Raw genomic sequence first — 19759 nt, 5'->3', positions numbered from 1 at the left:
CCCTCTCTTCTCTGTATCTCTCTTCCCCTCTCTCTGTATCTCTCTTCCCCTCTCTTTCTCTGTATCTCTCTGCATCTCTCTTTCTCTGTATCTCTCTTCCCCTCTCTTTCTCTGTTTCTCTTTCTCTGTATCTCTCTTTTTCTGTGTCTCCCTTTCTCTGTGTCTCTCTTTCTCTGTGTCTCTCTTTCTCTGTGTCTCCCTTTCTCTGTGTCTCTCTTTCTCTGTATCTCTCTTTCTCTGTATCTCTCTTCCCCTCTCTTTCTCTGTATCTCTCTTCCCCTCTCTTTCTCTGTATCTCGTTTCCCTCTCTTTCTCTGTGTCTCTCTTTCTCTGTATCTCTCTTCCCCTCTCTTTCTCTGTATCTCTCTTTCTCTGCATCTCTCTTCCCCTCTCTTTCTCTGTATCTCTCTCCCCCTCTCTTTCTCTTTATCTCTCTTCCCCTCTCTTTCTCTGCTTCTCTCTTCCCCTCTCTTTCTCTGTTTCTCTCTTCCCCTCTCTTTCTCTGTGTCTCTCTTCCCCTCTCTTTCTCTCCATCTCTCTTTCCCTCTCTTCTCTGTATCTCTCTTCCCCTCTCTCTGTATCTCTCTTCCCCTCTCTTTCTCTGTATCTCTCTGCATCTCTCTTTCTCTGTATCTCTCTTCCCCTCTCTTTCTCTGTTTCTCTTTCTCTGTATCTCTCTTTTTCTGTGTCTCCCTTTCTCTGTGTCTCTCTTTCTCTGTGTCTCTCTTTCTCTGTGTCTCCCTTTCTCTGTGTCTCTCTTTCTCTGTATCTCTCTTTCTCTGTATCTCTCTTCCCCTCTCTTTCTCTGTATCTCTCTTCCCCTCTCTTTCTCTGTATCTCGTTTCCCTCTCTTTCTCTGTGTCTCTCTTTCTCTGTATCTCTCTTCCCCTCTCTTTCTCTGTATCTCTCTTCCCCTCTCTTTCTCTGTATCTCTCTTCCCCTCTCTTTCTCTGTATCTCTCGTTCTCTGTATCTCTCTTTCTCTCTATCTCTCTTCCCCTCCCTTTCTCTGTGTCTCTCTTCCCCTCTCTTTCTCTGTATCTCTCTTCCCCTCTCTTTCTCTGTGTCTCTCTTTCTCTGTATCTCTCTTTCTCTGTATCTCTCTTCCCCTCCCTTTCTCTGTATCTCTCTTCCCCTCTCTTTCTCTGTGTCTCTCTTTCTCTGTATCTCTCTTCCCCTCTCTTTCTCTGTATCTCTCTTTCTCTGTGTCTCTCTTCCCCTCTCTTTCTCTGTATCTCTCTTCCCCTCTCTTTCTCTGTATCTCTCTTTCTCTGTATCTCTCTTCCCCTCTCTTTCTCTGTTTCTCTCTTTCTCTGTATCTCTCTTCCCCTCTCGTTCTTTGTATCTCTCTTTCTCTGTATCTCTCTTCCCCTCTCTTTCTCTGTATCTCTCTTTCTCTGTTTCTCTCTTCCCCTCTCTTTCTCTGTATCTCTCTTCCCCTCTCTTTCTCTGTATCTCTCTTTCTCTATATCTCTCTTCCCCTCTCTTTCTCTGTATCTCTCTTCCCCTCTCTTTCTCTGCATCTCTTCCCCTCTCTTTCTCTGTATCTCTCTTTCTCTGTATCTCTCTTCCCCTCTCTTTCTCCGTATCTCTCTTTCTCTGTATCTCTCTTCCCCTCTCGTTCTTTGTATCTCTCTTTCTCTGTATCTCTCTTTCTCTGTATCTCTCTTCCCCTCTCTTTCTCTGTATATCTCTTCCCCTCTCTTTCTCTCCATCTCTCTTCCTCTCTCGATCTCTGTATCTCTCTTCCCCTCTCTTTCTCTGTATCTCTCTTCCCCTCTCTTTCTCTGTATCTCTCTTTCTCTGTATCTCTCTTTCTCTGTATCTCTCTTCCCCTCTCTTTCTCTGTGTCTCTCTTTCTCTGTATCTCTCTTTCTCTGTGTCTCTCTTCCCCTCTCTTTCTCTGCATCTCTCTTCATCGCTCTTTCTCTGTATCTCTCTTCCCCTCTCTTTCTCTGTATCTCTCTTCCCCTCTCTTTCTCTGCATCTCTCTTTCTCTGTCTCTCTCTATCTCTCTTTCTCTGTGTCTCTCTTTCTCTGTATCTCTCTTTCTCTGTATCTCTCTTCCCCTCTCTTTCGCTGTATCTCTCTTCCCCTCTCTTTCTCTGTGTCTCTCTTTCTCTGTATCTCTCTTCCCCTCTCTTTCTCTGTATCTCTCTTCCCCTCTCTTTCTCTGTATCTCTCTTCCCCTCTCTTTCTCTGTGTCTCTCTTTCTCTGTATCTCTCTTCCCCTCTCTTTCTCTGTGTCTCTCTTTCTCTGTATCTCTCTTCCCCTCTCTTTCTCTGTATCTCTCTTTCTCTGTGTCTCTCTTCCCCTCTCTTTCTCTGTATCTCTCTTCACCTCTCTTTCTCTGTATCTCTCTTCCCCTCTCTTTCTCTGTATCTCTCTTTCTCTCTTCCCCTCTCTTTCTCTGTATCTCTCTTTCTCTGTATTTCTCTTCCCCTCTCGTTCTTTGTATCTCTCTCCTGCTCTGTATCTCTGTTTCTCTGTATCTCTCTTCCCCTCTCTTTCTCTGTATCTCTCTTTCTCTGTATCTCTCTTCCCCTCTCTTTCTCTGTATCTCTCTTCCCCTCTCTTTCTCTCCATCTCTCTTCCCCTCTTGTTCTCTGTATCTCTCTTTCTCTGTAACTCTATTATCCTCTCTTTCTCTGTATCTCTCTTTCTCTTCATCTCTCTTCCCCTCTCTTTCTCTGCATCTCTCTTCATCTCTCTTTCTCTGTATCTCTCTTCCCCTCTCTTTCTGTATCTCTCTTTCTCTGTATCTCTCTTCCCCTCTCTTTCTCTATCTCTCTTCCCCTCTCTTTCTCTGTATCTCTCTTTCTCTGTATCTCTCGTCCCCTGTCGTTCTCTGTATCAATCTTTCTCTGTATCTCTCTTCCCCTCTCTTTCTCTGTATCTCTCTTCCCCTCTCTTTCTCTGTATCTCTCTTTCTCTGCATCTCTCTTCCCCTCTCTTTCTCTGTATCTCTCTCCCCCTCTCTTTCTCTTTATCTCTCTTCCCCTCTCTTTCTCTGCTTCTCTCTTCCCCTCTCTTTCTCTGTTTCTCTCTTCCCCTCTCTTTCTCTGTGTCTCTCTTCCCCTCTCTTTCTCTCCATCTCTCTTTCCCTCTCTTCTCTGTATCTCTCTTCCCCTCTCTCTGTATCTCTCTTCCCCTCTCTTTCTCTGTATCTCTCTGCATCTCTCTTTCTCTGTATCTCTCTTCCCCTCTCTTTCTCTGTTTCTCTTTCTCTGTATCTCTCTTTTTCTGTGTCTCCCTTTCTCTGTGTCTCTCTTTCTCTGTGTCTCTCTTTCTCTGTGTCTCCCTTTCTCTGTGTCTCTCTTTCTCTGTATCTCTCTTTCTCTGTATCTCTCTTCCCCTCTCTTTCTCTGTATCTCTCTTCCCCTCTCTTTCTCTGTATCTCGTTTCCCTCTCTTTCTCTGTGTCTCTCTTTCTCTGTATCTCTCTTCCCCTCTCTTTCTCTGTATCTCTCTTCCCCTCTCTTTCTCTGTATCTCTCTTCCCCTCTCTTTCTCTGTATCTCTCGTTCTCTGTATCTCTCTTTCTCTCTATCTCTCTTCCCCTCCCTTTCTCTGTGTCTCTCTTCCCCTCTCTTTCTCTGTATCTCTCTTCCCCTCTCTTTCTCTGTGTCTCTCTTTCTCTGTATCTCTCTTTCTCTGTATCTCTCTTCCCCTCCCTTTCTCTGTATCTCTCTTCCCCTCTCTTTCTCTGTGTCTCTCTTTCTCTGTATCTCTCTTCCCCTCTCTTTCTCTGTATCTCTCTTTCTCTGTGTCTCTCTTCCCCTCTCTTTCTCTGTATCTCTCTTCCCCTCTCTTTCTCTGTATCTCTCTTTCTCTGTATCTCTCTTCCCCTCTCTTTCTCTGTTTCTCTCTTTCTCTGTATCTCTCTTCCCCTCTCGTTCTTTGTATCTCTCTTTCTCTGTATCTCTCTTCCCCTCTCTTTCTCTGTATCTCTCTTCCCCTCTCTTTCTCTGTATCTCTCTTTCTCTGTTTCTCTCTTCCCCTCTCTTTCTCTGTATCTCTCTTCCCCTCTCTTTCTCTGTATCTCTCTTTCTCTATATCTCTCTTCCCCTCTCTTTCTCTGTATCTCTCTTCCCCTCTCTTTCTCTGCATCTCTTCCCCTCTCTTTCTCTGTATCTCTCTTTCTCTGTATCTCTCTTCCCCTCTCTTTCTCCATATCTCTCTTTCTCTGTATCTCTCTTCCCCTCTCGTTCTTTGTATCTCTCTTTCTCTGTATCTCTCTTTCTCTGTATCTCTCTTCCCCTCTCTTTCTCTGTATATCTCTTCCCCTCTCTTTCTCTCCATCTCTCTTCCTCTCTCGATCTCTGTATCTCTCTTCCCCTCTCTTTCTCTGTATCTCTCTTCCCCTCTCTTTCTCTGTATCTCTCTTTCTCTGTATCTCTCTTTCTCTGTATCTCTCTTCCCCTCTCTTTCTCTGTGTCTCTCTTTCTCTGTATCTCTCTTTCTCTGTGTCTCTCTTCCCCTCTCTTTCTCTGCATCTCTCTTCATCGCTCTTTCTCTGTATCTCTCTTCCCCTCTCTTTCTCTGTATCTCTCTTCCCCTCTCTTTCTCTGCATCTCTCTTTCTCTGTCTCTCTCTATCTCTCTTTCTCTGTGTCTCTCTTTCTCTGTATCTCTCTTTCTCTGTATCTCTCTTCCCCTCTCTTTCTCTGTATCTCTCTTCCCCTCTCTTTCTCTGTATCTCTCTTCCCCTCTCTTTCTCTGTGTCTCTCTTTCTCTGTATCTCTTTTCCCCTCTCTTTCTCTGTATCTCTCTTCCCCTCTCTTTCTCTGTATCTCTCTTCCCCTCTCTTTCTCTGTGTCTCTCTTTCTCTGTATCTCTCTTCCCCTCTCTTTCTCTGTGTCTCTCTTTCTCTGTATCTCTCTTCCCCTCTCTTTCTCTGTATCTCTCTTTCTCTGTGTCTCTCTTCCCCTCTCTTTCTCTGTATCTCTCTTCCCCTCTCTTTCTCTGTATCTCTCTTTCTCTCTTCCCCTCTCTTTCTCTGTATCTCTCTTTCTCTGTATTTCTCTTCCCCTCTCGTTCTTTGTATCTCTCTCCTGCTCTGTATCTCTGTTTCTCTGTATCTCTCTTCCCCTCTCTTTCTCTGTATCTCTCTTTCTCTGTATCTCTCTTCCCCTCTCTTTCTCTGTATCTCTCTTCCCCTCTCTTTCTCTCCATCTCTCTTCCCCTCTTGTTCTCTGTATCTCTCTTTCTCTGTAACTCTATTCTCCTCTCTTTCTCTGTATCTCTCTTTCTCTTCATCTCTCTTCCCCTCTCTTTCTCTGCATCTCTCTTCATCTCTCTTTCTCTGTATCTCTCTCCCCCTCTCTTTCTGTATCTCTCTTTCTCTGTATCTCTCTTCCCCTCTCTTTCTCTATCTCTCTTCCCCTCTCTTTCTCTGTATCTCTCTTTCTCTGTATCTCTCGTCCCCTGTCGTTCTCTGTATCAATCTTTCTCTGTATCTCTCTTCCCCTCTCTTTCTCTGTATCTCTCTTCCCCTCTCTTTCTCTGTATCTCTCTTTCTCTGCATCTCTCTTCCCCTCTCTTTCTCTGTATCTCTCTCCCCCTCTCTTTCTCTTTATCTCTCTTCCCCTCTCTTTCTCTGCTTCTCTCTTCCCCTCTCTTTCTCTGTTTCTCTCTTCCCCTCTCTTTCTCTGTGTCTCTCTTCCCCTCTCTTTCTCTCCATCTCTCTTTCCCTCTCTTCTCTGTATCTCTCTTCCCCTCTCTCTGTATCTCTCTTCCCCTCTCTTTCTCTGTATCTCTCTGCATCTCTCTTTCTCTGTATCTCTCTTCCCCTCTCTTTCTCTGTGTCTCTCTTTCTCTGTATCTCTCTTTTTCTGTGTCTCCCTTTCTCTGTGTCTCTCTTTCTCTGTGTCTCTCTTTCTCTGTGTCTCCCTTTCTCTGTGTCTCTCTTTCTCTGTATCTCTCTTTCTCTGTATCTCTCTTCCCCTCTCTTTCTCTGTATCTCTCTTCCCCTCTCTTTCTATGTGTCTCTCTTTCTCTGTATCTCTCTTCCCCTCTCTTTCTCTGTATCTCTCTTCCCCTCTCTTTCTCTGTATCTCTCTTCCCCTCTCTTTCTCTGTATCTCTCTTTCTCTGTGTCTCTCTTTCTCTGTATCTCTCTTCCCCTCTCTTTCTCTGTATCTCTCTTCCCCTCTCTTTCTCTGTGTCTCTCTTTCTCTGTATCTCTCTTCCCCTCTCTTTCTCTGTATCTCTCTTTCTCTGTGTCTCTCTTCCCCTCTCTTTCTCTGTATCTCTCTTCCCCTCTCTTTCTCTGTATCTCTCTTTCTCCGTATCTCTCTTCCCCTCTCTTTCTCTGTTTCTCTCTTTCTCTGTATCTCTCTTCCCCTCTCGTTCTTTGTATCTCTCTTTCTCTGTATCTCTCTTCCCCTCTCTTTCTCTGTATCTCTCTTCCCCTCTCTGTCTCTGTATCTCTCTTTCTCTGTATCTCTCTTCCCCTCTCTTTCTCTGTATCTCTCTTCCCCTCTCTTTCTCTGCATCTCTTCCCCTCTCTTTCTCTGTATCTCTCTTCCCCTCTCTTTCTCCGTATCTCTCTTTCTCTGTATCTCTCTTCCCCTCTCGTTCTTTGTATCTCTCTTTCTCTGTATCTCTCTTTCTCTGTATCTCTCTTCCCCTCTCTTTCTCTGTATATCTCTTCCCCTCTCTTTCTCTCCATCTCTCTTCCCCTCTCATTCTCTGTATCTCTCTTTCTCTGTATCTCTCTTCCCCTCTCTTTCTCTGTATCTCTCTTCCCCTCTCTTTCTCTTTATCTCTCTTTCTCTGTATCTCTCTTATTCTGTATCTCTCTTTCTCTGTATCTCTCTTCCCCTCTCTTTCTCTGTGTCTCTCTTTCTCTGTATCTCTCTTTCTCTGTGTCTCTCTTCCCCTCTCTTTCTCTGTATCTCTCTTCCCCTCTCTTTCTCTGTATCTCTCTTCCCCTCTCTTTCTCTGTATCTCTCTTTCTCTGTTTCTCTCTTCCCCTCTCTTTCTCTGTTTCTCTCTTCCCCTCTCTTTCTCTGTATCTCTCTTCCCCTCTCTTTCTCTGTATCTCTTTTTCTCTGTATCTCTCTTCCCCTCTCTTTCTCTGTATCTCTCTTTCTCTGTATCTCTCGTCCCCTGTCGTTCTCTGTATCAATCTCTTTCTCTGTATCTCTCTTCCCCTCTCTTTCTCTGTATCTCTCTTCCCCTCTCTTTCTCTGTATCTCTCTTCCCCTCTCTTTCTCTGTATCTCTCTTCCCCTCTCTTTCTCTGTATCTCTCTTTCTCTGTATCTCTCTTTCTCTGTGTCTCTCTTTCTCTGTATCTCTCTTCCCCTCTCTTTCTCTGTATCTCTCTTCCCCTCTCTTTCTCTGTGTCTCTCTTTCTCTGTATCTCTCTTCCCCTCTCTTTCTCTGTATCTCTCTTTCTCTGTGTCTCTCTTCCCCTCTCTTTCTCTGTATCTCTCTTCCCCTCTCTTTCTCTGTATCTCTCTTTCTCCGTATCTCTCTTCCCCTCTCTTTCTCTGTTTCTCTCTTTCTCTGTATCTCTCTTCCCCTCTCGTTCTTTGTATCTCTCTTTCTCTGTATCTCTCTTCCCCTCTCTTTCTCTGTATCTCTCTTCACCTCTCTGTCTCTGTATCTCTCTTTCTCTGTATCTCTCTTCCCCTCTCTTTCTCTGTATCTCTCTTCCCCTCTCTTTCTCTGCATCTCTTCCCCTCTCTTTCTCTGTATCTCTCTTCCCCTCTCTTTCTCCGTATCTCTCTTTCTCTGTATCTCTCTTCCCCTCTCGTTCTTTGTATCTCTCTTTCTCTGTATCTCTCTTTCTCTGTATCTCTCTTCCCCTCTCTTTCTCTGTATATCTCTTCCCCTCTCTTTCTCTCCATCTCTCTTCCCCTCTCATTCTCTGTATCTCTCTTTCTCTGTATCTCTCTTCCCCTCTCTTTCTCTGTATCTCTCTTCCCCTCTCTTTCTCTTTATCTCTCTTTCTCTGTATCTCTCTTATTCTGTATCTCTCTTTCTCTGTATCTCTCTTCCCCTCTCTTTCTCTGTGTCTCTCTTTCTCTGTATCTCTCTTTCTCTGTGTCTCTCTTCCCCTCTCTTTCTCTGTATCTCTCTTCCCCTCTCTTTCTCTGTATCTCTCTTCCCCTCTCTTTCTCTGTATCTCTCTTTCTCTGTTTCTCTCTTCCCCTCTCTTTCTCTGTTTCTCTCTTCCCCTCTCTTTCTCTGTATCTCTCTTCCCCTCTCTTTCTCTGTATCTCTTTTTCTCTGTATCTCTCTTCCCCTCTCTTTCTCTGTATCTCTCTTTCTCTGTATCTCTCGTCCCCTGTCGTTCTCTGTATCAATCTCTTTCTCTGTATCTCTCTTCCCCTCTCTTTCTCTGTATCTCTCTTCCCCTCTCTTTCTCTGTATCTATCTTTCTCTGCATCTCTCTTCCCCTCTCTTTCTCTGCATCTCTTCCCCTCTCTTTCTCTGTTTCTTTCTTTCTCTGTGTCTCTCTTCCCCTCTCTTTCTCTCCATCTCTCTTCCCCTCTCTTTCTCTGCATCTCTCTTTCCCTCTATCTCTCTTCCCCTCTCTTTCTCTCCAACTCTCTTCTCCTCTCTTCTCTGTATCTCTCTTCCCCTCTCTTTCTCTGTATCTCTCTTCCCCTCTCTTTCTCTGTATCTCTCTTCCCCTCTCTTTCTCTGTATCTCTCTTCCCCTCTCTTACTCTCCATCTCTCTTCCCCTCTCTTTCTCTGTTTCTCGCTTCCCCTCTCTTTCTCTGTATCTCTCTATCTCTCTTCCCATCTCTTTCTCTGTATCTCTCTTCCCCTCTCTTACTCTCCATCTCTCTTCCCCTCTCTTTCTCTGTATCTCGCTTCCTCTCTCTTTCTCTGTATCTCTCTTCCCCTCTCTTTCTCTGTATCTCTCTTCCCCTCTCTTTCTCTCCATCTCTCTTCCACTCTCTTTCTCTCCATCTCTCTTCCCCTCTCTTTCTCTGTATCTCTCTTCCCCTCTCTTTCTCTGTATCTCTCTTCCCCTCTCTTTCTCTCCATCTCTCTTCCACTCTCATTCTCTGTATCTCTCTTTCTCTGTATCTCTCTTCCCCTCTCTTTCTCCGTATCTCTCTTTCTCTGTATGTCTCTTCCCCTCTCGTTCTCTGTATCTCTCTTTCTCTGTATCTCTCTTCCCCTCTCTTTCTCTGTATCTCTCTTCCCCTATCTTTCTCTGTATCTCTCTTTCTCTGTATCTCTCTTCCCCTCTCTTTCTCTGTATCTCTCTTTCTCTGTATCTCTCGTCCCCTGTCGTTCTCTGCATTAATCCTTTCTCTGTATCTCTCTTCCCCTCTCTTTCTCTGTTTCTTTCTTTCTCTGTGTCTCTCTTCCCCTCTCTTTCTCTCCATCTCTCATCCCCTCTCTTTCTCTGCATCTCTCTTTCCCTCTATCTCTCTTCCCCTCTCTTTCTCTCCATCTCTCTTCTCCTCTCTTCTCTGTATCTCTCTTCCCCTCTCTTACTCTCCTTCTCTCTTCCCCTCTCTTTCTCTGTTTCTCGCTTCCCCTCTCTTTCTCTGTATCTCTCTATCTCTCTTCCCATCTCTTTCTCTGTATCTCTCTTCCCCTCTCTTACTCTCCATCTCTCTTCCCCTCTCTTTCTCTGTATCTTGCTTCCCCTCTCTTTCTCTGTATCTCTCTTCCCCTCTCTTTCTCTGTATCTCTCTTCCCCTCTCTTTCTCCGTATCTCTCTTTCTCTGTATCTCTCTTCCCCTCTCGTTCTTTGTATCTCTCTTTCTCTGTATCTCTCTTTCTCTGTATCTCTCTTCCCCTCTCTTTCTCTGTATATCTCTTCCCCTCTCTTTCTCTCCATCTCTCTTCCCCTCTCGTTCTCTGTATCTCTCTTTCTCTGTATCTCTCTTATTCTGTATCTCTCTTTCTCTGTATCTCTCTTCCCCTCTCTTTCTCTTTATCTCTCTTTCTCTGTATCTCTCTTATTCTGTATCTCTCTTTCTCTGTATCTCTCTTCCCCTCTCTTTCTCTGTGTCTCTCTTTCTCTGTATCTCTCATTCTCTGTGTCTCTCTTCCCCTCTCTTTCTCTGTATCTCTCTTCCCCTCTCTTTCTCTGTATCTCTCTTCCCCTCTCTTTCTCTGTATCTCTCTTTCTCTGTTTCTCTCTTCCCCTCTCTTTCTCTGTATCTCTCTTCCCCTCTCTTTCTCTGTATCTCTTTTTCTCTGTATCTCTCTTCCCCTCTCTTTCTCTGTATCTCTCTTCCCCTCTCTTTCTCTGTATCTCTCTTTCTCTGTATCTCTCGTCCCCTGTCGTTCTCTGTTTCAATCTCTTTCTCTGTATCTCTCTTCCCCTCTCTTTCTCTGTGTCTCTCTTTCTCTGTATCTCTCATTCTCTGTGTCTCTCTTCCCCTCTCTTTCTCTGTATCTCTCTTCCCCTCTCTTTCTCTGTATCTCTCTTCCCCTCTCTTTCTCTGTATCTCTCTTTCTCTGTTTCTCTCTTCCCCTCTCTTTCTCTGTATCTCTCTTCCCCTCTCTTTCTCTGTATCTCTTTTTCTCTGTATCTCTCTTCCCCTCTCTTTCTCTGTATCTCTCTTCCCCTCTCTTTCTCTGTATCTCTCTTTCTCTGTATCTCTCGTCCCCTGTCGTTCTCTGTTTCAATCTCTTTCTCTGTATCTCTCTTCCCCTCTCTTTCTCTGCATCTCTCTTCCCCTCTCTTTCTCTGCATCTCTTCCCCTCTCTTTCTCTGTTTCTTTCTTTCTCTGTGTCTCTCTTCCCCTCTCTTTCTCTCCATCTCTCTTCCCCTCTCTTTCTCTGCATCTCTCTTTCCCTCTATCTCTCTTCCCCTCTCTTTCTCTTCCCCTCTCTTTCTCTGTATCTCTCTTCCCCTCTCTTACTCTCCATCTCTCTTCCCCTCTCTTTCTCTGTATCTCGCTTCCCCTCTCTTTCTCTGTATCTCTCTTCCCCTCTCTTTCTCTGTATCTCTCTTCCCCTCTCTTTCTCTCCATCTCTCTTCCACTCTCTTCCCCTCTCTTTCTCTGTATCTCTCTTCCCCTCTCTTTCTCTGTATCTCTCTTCCCCTCTCTTTCTCCGTATCTCTCTTTCTCTGTATGTCTCTTCCCCTCTCGTTCTCTGTATCTCTCTTTCTCTGTATCTCTCTTCCCCTCTCTTTCTCTGTATCTCTCTTCCCCTACCTTTCTCTGTATCTCTCTTTCTCTGTATCTCTCTTCCCCTCTCTTTCTCTGTATCTCTCTTTCTCTGTATCTCTCGTCCCCTGTCGTTCTCTGCATTAATCCTTTCTCTGTATCTCTCTTCCCCTCTCTTTCTCTGTTTCTTTCTTTCTCTGTGTCTCTCTTCCCCTCTCTTTCTCTCCATCTCTCTTCCCCTCTCTTTCTCTGCATCTCTCTTTCCCTCTATCTCTCTTCCCCTCTCTTTCTCTCCATCTCTCTTCTCCTCTCTTCTCTGTATCTCTCTTCCCCTCTCTTTCTCTGTATCTCTCTTCCCCTCTCTTTCTCTGTATCTCTCTTCCCCTCTCTTTCTCTGTATCTCTCTTCCCCTCTCTTACTCTCCATCTCTCTTCCCTTCTCTTTCTCTGTTTCTCGCTTCCCCTCTCTTTCTCTGTATCTCTCTATCTCTCTTCCCATCTCTTTCTCTGTATCTCTCTTCCCCTCTCTTCCCCTCTATCTCTCTTCCCCTCTCTTTCTCTGTATCTCTCTTCCCCTCTCTTTCTCTCCATCTCTCTTCCACTCTCTTTCTCTCCATCTCTCTTCCCCTCTCTTTCTCTGTATCTCTCTTCCCCTCTCTTTCTCTGTATCTCTCTTCCCCTCTCTTTCTCTCCATCTCTCTTCCACTCTCATTCTCTGTATCTCTCTTTCTCTGTAACTCTCTTCCCCTCTCTTTCTCCGTATCTCTCTTTCTCTGTATCTCTCTTCCCCTCTCGTTCTCTGTATCTCTCTTTCTCTGTATCTCTCTTCCCCTCTCTTTCTCTGTATCTCTCTTCCCCTCTCTTTCTCTGTATCTGTCTTTCTCTGTATCTCTCTTCCCCTCTCTTTCTCTGTATCTCTCTTTCTCTATATCTCTCTTCCCCTCTCTTTCTCTGTATCTCTCTTCACTTCTCTTTCTCTGCATCTCTTCCCCTCTCTTTCTCTGTATCTCTCTTTCTCTGTATCTCTCGTCCCCTGTCGTTCTCTGCATTAATCCTTTCTCTGTATCTCTCTTCCCCTCTCTTTCTCTGTTCTTTCTTTCTCTGTGTCTCTCTTCCCCTCTCTTTCTCTCCATCTCTCTTCCCCTCTCTTTCTCTGCATCTCTCTTTCCCTCTATCTCTCTTCCCCTCTCTTTCTCTCCATCTCTCTTCTCATCTCTTCTCTGTATCTCTCTTCCCCTCTCTTTCTCTGTATCTTGCTTCCCCTCTCTTTCTCTGTATCTCTCTTCCCCTCTCTTTCTCTGTATCTCTCTTCCCCTCTCTTTCTCTCCATCTCTCTTCCACTCTCTTTCTCTCCATCTCTCTTCCCCTCTCTTTCTCTGTATCTCTCTTCCCCTCTCTTTCTCTCCATCTCTCTTCCACTCTCTTTCTCTCCATCTCTCTTCCCCTCTCTTTCTCTGTATCTCTCTTCCCCTCTCTTTCTCTGTATCTCTCTTCCCCTCTCTTACTCTCCATCTCTCTTCCCATCTCTTTCTCTGTATCTCTCTTCCCCTCTCTTCCCCTCTATCTCTCTTCCCCTCTCTTTCTCTGTATCTCTCTTCCCCTCTCTTTCTCTGTATCTCTCTTCCCCTATCTTTCTCTGTATCTCTCTTTCTCTGTATCTCTCTTCCCCTCTCTTTCTCTCTTTCTCTGTATCTCTCGTCCCCTGTCGTTCTCTGCATCAATCCTTTCTCTGTATCTCTCTTCCCCTCTCTTTCTCTGTTTCTTTCTTTCTCTGTGTCTCTCTTCCCCTCTCTTTCTCTCCATCTCTCTTCCCCTCTCTTTCTCTGCATCTCTCTTTCCCTCTATCTCTCTTCCCCGCTCTTTCTCTCCATCTCTCTTCTCCTCTCTTCTCTGTATCTCTCTTCCCCTCTCTTTCTCTGTATCTCTCTTCCACTCTCTTTCTCTGTATCTCTCTTTCTCTGCATCTCTCTTCCCCTCTCTTTCTCTGTATCTCTCTCCCCCTCTCTTTCTCTTTATCTCTCTTCCCCTCTCTTTCTCTGCTTCTCTCTTCCCCTCTCTTTCTCTGTTTCTCTCTTCCCCTCTCTTTCTCTGTGTCTCTCTTCCCCTCTCTTTCTTTCCATCTCTCTTTCCCTCTCTTCTCTGTATCTCTCTTCCCCTCTCTCTGTATCTCTCTTCCCCTCTCTTTCTCTGTATCTCTCTGCATCTCTCTTTCTCTGTATCTCTCTTCCCCTCTCTTTCTCTGTCTCTCTTTCTCTGTATCTCTCTTTTTCTGTGTCTCCCTTTCTCTGTGTCTCTCTTTCTCTGTGTCTCTCTTTCTCTGTGTCTCCCTTTCTCTGTGTTTCTCTTTCTCTGTATCTCTCTTTCTCTGTATCTCTCTTCCCCTCTCTTTCTCTGTATCTCTCTTCCCCTCTCTTTCTCTGTATCTCTTTTCCCTCTCTTTCTCTGTGTCTCTCTTTCTCTGTATCTCTCTTCCCCTCTCTTTCTCTGTATCTCTCTTCCCCTCTCTTTCTCTGTATCTCTCTTCCCCTCTCTTTCTCTCCATCTCTCTTCCCCTCTCTTTCTCTGTATCTCTCTTCCCCTCTCTATCTCTGCATCTCTCTTCCCCTCTCTTTCTCTGTATCGCTCTTCCCCTCTCTCTCTGTATCTCTCTTCCCCTCTCTTTCTCTGTATCTCTCTTCCCCTCTATTTCTCTGTATCTCTCTTCCCCTCTCTTTCTCTGTATCTCTCTTCCCCTCTCTTTCTCTGTATCTCTCTTCCCCTCTCTTTCTCTGTATCTCTCTTCCCCTCTATCTCTTTTCCCCTCTCTCTCTGTAGCTCTCTCGCATATATTTTTTTTCACTTTAGTTTATTTAGTATTTTCTTAACTCTATATATTGAACTGCATTGTTGGTTAAGGGCTTGTAATAAAGCATTTCACGGTGAGGTCTACACCTGTTGTATTCAGCGCATGTGACAAATAAAATGTGATTCGATTATTTCTGTCTCTTTCTCTCTTAGACATACACTGACCTGCGTTTGCGGAGTCGCCTGTTCTCAATCCTCAGGCGGTGGAGTCGTTTGGCGAAGAAGACGATGATGATGATGAGTAGGATAAGGGTCGTAGAGGCCACACCCACTACCACACACAGCACCTGGAAGTCTGTCACCACCCAATCACAACGAGAGCCCTTGTTCCACATATAGTCCTGAACATTACATCTAGAGAGATAGGGGTGGGGGGATATTTTAACTATAGAATAGACAGACAGGCAGTAGAATTCAGGAAGTATTTGTGTCTCTAAAACAAACTGCCGCGCTATCTGACGATTGTTGTTACAAGGCAATGTCAATGAGTTGATGTACTGCTACTAGTACTGTAGAAAAACAGAAACTTTGGATGTTCTAAGTCCTCAGCCATGCTTAAAGCACATCAGGAGACCACTATTGAGGTTTGGGACATTTTTTAAAAACATTTTTTTTTTTGCATGTAGTTACCCTTTAATTGCAGTGCTCACCTAGCATAAGGCTGTTTTTAGCAGTGTTTTTGGAGTGCACATGAGACGGTAGAGTTTGCAAAAGAAATACCCAAATAATCAGGAAATTATTCTGCCAGGTAATCATAGGCTACTCTGTAGTTAACATTTAATTAAGAATGTTTTTGGGAAAGCCTTTGCATCTACCACTAGCTTCTTCATTAGCATCATCTCGAACAGCTACACAAAGTGGTACAGGATTCTCGCTGCTTCTTCAGTATGAATCACTGATGCATTCTGTTCATGTCTTACTATACACTTCGTCAAATTAATACATTTTCAATACATTTAGTTGATTCCCTACTAAGTTCAATACATTTTTGAATATTGTTGAATTCTGTTTTAATGTCTGGATTCCGTGATTCAGTCCTTGTTCTCTGCATCTCAGATTTTATAGGGCCTACATGTGCCTGTCCTAGGTTAGATCAGAAGTCTGTCCAGTAATTAAGAGAGAATCAGCCCAGACTAGTCCTATAATAAGATCAACTGGATCAGAGAGGGTGTGTGTGTGTTTGACATGTGGAAGGGGAGGTTCAGGTTGGGTAAGGACATATGGACCCCCCCTGCTGAGTAGGCTTGTGGCCCTGCATGTTTCTACATGTTTGTCAGTGGGGTGTCTATCTGTCCTCTATTCTGGTTTTGTTAGAAAGACACCAGCTGTATATTGTTCTGTAGTGTACAAACCACTAAGCCCCCACCCACATTATTGTACATGTATTTCTTTCCACTGATGATTGTGCAAAATTACCTGCAGAATGCTCCTATTCCGGTAGCGATGGTACAAACTCCTCTGTTGTAGCAGAAGTCAGGCTGTGCGTCACACTGAGACACACACTCACCCCCGACCTCTGACCTCACAAAGCCCAGACCACACCCATCTGACCCCTGAGGAGGGAAAGGAGGAGGGGGGGATTGAGACTGAGAGGGGGGCTGAGACTGAGAGGGTGGCTGGGGGTCATCATTGTCAGGGGTAACATTGGGGACAGGGGAGCCAGTGAGCGATGGGTTTTCATCCTCCATGTCTGCCAGAGGGGTCAGGGTCGGATCAGGGTCAAGGGTTGTGTCTATGGTGGAGAGTTCGTCATCGGGGGACAAGTAGTCGTAGAAATCTGACAGAGTCCAGGCTGTGGGGTCTCCCGCCCGCTGCTGCAGGGGCTGAACTACAGCCGTCAGCCAATCAGAATCAGACGAGAGGTCAGGGGTCAAGGGGCGGTCGGGGTTATGGAACTCCACCTTGATGATATCATCTGAGCGTTCCTGAGATTCCCCGCCAGTTAGCTCTTCTCTGATTGGCTGATCGTCCTGTTCAGTGAAGTCCAAGTGGGAGTGTCTTCTGTGAGAGGGTTTGCGTTTGATGGCGCTGAGAGGAAGTCCAGCCGCTAGTCCTAACCCTAAACCAATCAGCTCTGCTGAGTCATCACCGATAAGCACCGCCCTTTCTAAAGCGGAGAAAGATGATTGGCTGTGCTGGACTTCCGTCCTGCTGACGGTGGTCAATGAGAGGTCTCCTGTCAGGTCAATCAGAAACAACAAATAGATCAGGACACACCCACACATACACAGGAGACAGACAACACCATTGCAATGGATTTTATTCAATTCGCAGCCATGATCATTCAAAATCCAGAGTAGCGTGATTGGAAGCTGATGTGCTCAATTAAAATTAATTGAAAACTGCTCTCTCTCTCTCCCTCCCTCCCTCCTTCTATACTGTGAAGCAGAAGCTGTGTGTCAGTGTGGATTAGGAGCAGTGATGTTCTAACATGCTCTACTGACCACAGATGAAATTAGATTAGGATTACAGCTATAGGTTAAACACTGACCATGTCGAAATACACACAGCAATCTATAGACGGACACCACAGGAGAGGAGAAGAGTGGAAAGGAGAGGAGAGGAGCGGAGAGGAGAGGAGCAGAAAGAGGAGGAGCAGAAAGGAGAGGAGCGGAAAGGAGAGGAGCCGAGAGGAGAAATGTATGGACATGCCACTACACATACAGTTTGTTACCATAGTAACAGATCTGTAGCCATAGAAACATAGCTCTGACTACGGTAACCAGGTTGGCTTGGCTGCGATTGGTCAGAGCTCAGTCCCAGCAACCTCTCCTGGCAGGAGAGCACAGGATCATGGGTAGCTATACTGGTTGGCCACTAACACACATGCGCACACACACAATATGAGTGTGTGTGCTTGTGTTGACGGTGATACATTGTGACAGAATGTTGCTCTCTGGGGCCACAGGGCAGATGGACCTCACAGGGTGGGTCCACACACATTCCAATACGCAGTACACACACACACACACACACACACACACACACACACACACACACACACACACACACACACACACACACACACACACACACACACACACACACACACACACACACACACACACACACACACACACACACACACACACACACACACACACACAGGTCATGTAATTCAAATTCCTTATCTCTTCTACACTAATGTTTGATCAACTCCATCTGTGTTTGTATTTGTGATTGTGCACACACGTGAACGTGCATACAAGTGTGTGCCCGTGTGCACGCTTGTGTCAGTGTGTGTGTGTGTGTTTGTGATCTGGGACAGCAGTTGCCCGTTGGCAAAACAACATCAGTGATCAATAAAGAAGCTATCAGCTGATCGATTACACTCTCTGATGACCAATGAAGAAGCTATCAGAGCCAGAGTTTATTACTAGCAGTAACAGACAGAAAAAACACTCATTCCATACTATATTCCAAAGTCAGCGACACATTCAGACAAAATAATGACATGCTGAAGATAATGGATTTTATAGTCTCTCTCTCTCGCTGTTGAGCCCACATTTCCAGACGTTTGAGGTGCAATAGTGAACACACACACACACACACACACACACACACACACACACACACACACACACACACTAAACACACACACAGCACAGACACACATAAACACACACACAGACATACACACACACAGCAGTGTTCTTACCGTGAGCAGACAGAGAGAGGAGGAGAGACATCATTAATGACCAACTCCACGACCGGCTCTCCCAGCGCGCCATACCACCGTCCTCCGACACACACCGCGCTACACACACTGGTACACACACCGATGCACCAGGACACACACACACCAGACCCAGTTACTCAGCAGCACAGACTCCTTCAGAGTGTGTGTGTGTGTGTGTGTGTGTGTGTCTGTCAGTGTGTGTCTGTCAGTGTGTGTGTGTATGAGCATGTGTCAGTGTGTGTGTGTAGCAGTGGTAATCCAAGCATAAACCCTCTCTGTGTTCAGATCTGTTGCCGGTGAGACATGGCTGCTCTGTCTGTGGTCTGGGGTTGATCTGCTCCACTGTCTGTTCCTCTGTCTGTTGGTTTAGTCTGTTACCCCCTCTGTTGGTTTAGTCCGTTCCCCCCTCTGTTGGTTTAGTCCGTTCCCCCCTCTTTTGGTTTAGTTTCTTCCTCACTCTGTTGGTTTAGTCCGTTACCCCCTCTGTTGGTTTAGTCTCTTCCACCATCTGTTGGTTTAGTCTGTTCCTCCCTCTGTTGGTTTAGTCTGTTCCTCCCTCTGTTGGTTTAGTCTGTTCCTCCATCTGTTGGTTTAGTCTGTTCCTCCATCTGTTGGTTTAGTCTGTTTCTTTGTTTGTTGGTTTAGTCTGTTCCTCCCTCTGTTGGTTTAGTCTGTTCCTCCCTCTGCAGGTTTAGTCTGTTCCTCCCTCTGTTGGTTTAGTCTGTTCCCCCCTCTGCAGGTTTAGTCTGTTCCTCCCTCTGTTGGTTTAGTCCGTTCCTCCCTCTGCGGGTTTAGTCCGTTCCTCCCTCTGTTGGTTTAGTCTGTTCCTCCCTCTGTTGGTTTAGTCTGTTCCTCCCTCTGTTGGTTTAGTCTGTTCCTTTGTCTGTTGGTTTTGTTTCTTCCTCCATCTGTTGGTTTAGTCTGTTCCTCCCTCTGTTGGATTAGTCTGTTCCTCCCTCTGTTGGTTTAGTCCGTTCCTCCCTCTGCTGGTTTAGTCTGTTCCTCCCTCTGCTGGTTTAGTCTGTTCCTCCCTCTGCTGGTTTAGTCCGTTCCTCCCTCTGTTGGTTTAGTCTGTTGCTTTGTGTGTTGGTTTAGTCTGTTCCTCCCTCTGTTGGTTTAGTCTGTTCCTCCATCTGTTGGTTTAGTCTGTTCCTCCATCTGTTGGTTTTGTTTCTTCCTCCATCTGTTGGTTTAGTCTGTTCCTCCCTCTGTTGGTTTAGTCTGTTCCTCCCTCTGTTGGTTTAGTCTGTTCCTTTGTCTGTTGGTTTAGTCTGTTCCTAACTCTGTTGGATTAGTCTGTTCCTCCCTCTGCTGGTTTAGTCTGTTCCTCCCTCTGCTGGTTTAGTCCGTTCCTCCCTCTGCTGGTTTAGTCTGTTTCCCCCTCTGTTGGTTTAGTCCGTTCCCCCCTCTGTTGATTTAGTCCGTTCCTCCCTCTGAGGGTTTAGTCCGTTCCTCCCTCTGCTAGTTTAGTCTGTTCTTCCCTCTGCTGGTTTAGTATGTTCCTCCATCTGTTGGTTTAGTTTCTTCCTCCCTCTGCTCTTTAGTCCGTTCCCCCCTCTGTTGAATTAGTCTGTTCCCCCCTCTGTTGGTTTAGTCTTTTCCCCCCTCTGTTGATTTAGTCCGTTCCTCCCTCTGAGGGTTTAGTCCGTTCCTCCCTCTGCTAGTTTAGTCTGTTCTTCCCTCTGCTGGTTTAGTATGTTCCTCCATCTGTTGGTTTAGTTTCTTCCTCCCTCTGCTCTTTAGTCCGTTCCCCCCTCTGTTGAATTAGTCTGTTCCCCCCTCTGTTGGTTTAGTCTTTTCCCCCCTCTGTTGATTTATTCCGTTCCTCCCTCTGTTGGTTTAGTCTGTTCCTCCCTCTGTTGGTTTAGTCTGTTCCTCCCTCTGGTGGTTTAGTCTGTTCCTCTATCTGTTTGTTTAGTCTGTTCCTCCATCTGTTGGTTTAGTCTGTTCCTCCCTCTGTTGGTTTAGTCTGTTCCTCCCTCTGTTGGTTTAGTCTGTTCCTCCCTCTGTTGGTTTAGTCTGTTCCTCCATCTGTTTTTTTTAGTCTATTCCTCCCTCTGCTGGTTTAGTCTGTTCCTCCCTCTGCTGGTTTAGTCTGTTCCTCCCTCTGTTGGTTTAGTCTGTTCCTCCCTCTGTTGGTTTA

General features: G+C 45.5%; 1 protein-coding gene across 4 annotated transcripts in view; it reads right to left on the bottom strand.

The window, feature by feature from the left end:
- LOC110519664 (chondroitin sulfate proteoglycan 5-like) overlaps positions 1 to 18171 on the bottom strand; it is a 70410-nt gene extending 52239 nt beyond the window's left edge. Inside the window, exons 1-3 of one of the 4 annotated variants that reach the window (XM_036953260.1) lie at positions 17596 to 18171; positions 15354 to 16113; positions 14103 to 14291 (exon numbers count right to left, since the gene is read on the bottom strand). In XM_036953260.1, coding sequence (XP_036809155.1) covers positions 14103 to 14291; positions 15354 to 16113; positions 17596 to 17668 — 1022 coding nt within the window. In that variant the 5' untranslated portion in view covers positions 17669 to 18171. The remainder of the gene's footprint in view (positions 1 to 14102; positions 14292 to 15353; positions 16114 to 17595) is intronic. The other 3 variants (XM_036953259.1, XM_036953261.1, XM_036953262.1) reach the window with 3 other exon arrangements.
- Positions 18172 to 19759: the final 1588 nt, after the last annotated feature.

The sequence above is a fragment of the Oncorhynchus mykiss genome, chromosome 18 (assembly GCF_013265735.2).
Source record: "Oncorhynchus mykiss isolate Arlee chromosome 18, USDA_OmykA_1.1, whole genome shotgun sequence".
NCBI classification, from domain to species: Eukaryota; Metazoa; Chordata; class Actinopteri; order Salmoniformes; family Salmonidae; genus Oncorhynchus; species Oncorhynchus mykiss.
Note: the sequence above shows the minus strand (reverse complement) of the source record. Positions and strands in the feature narration are given on the sequence as shown.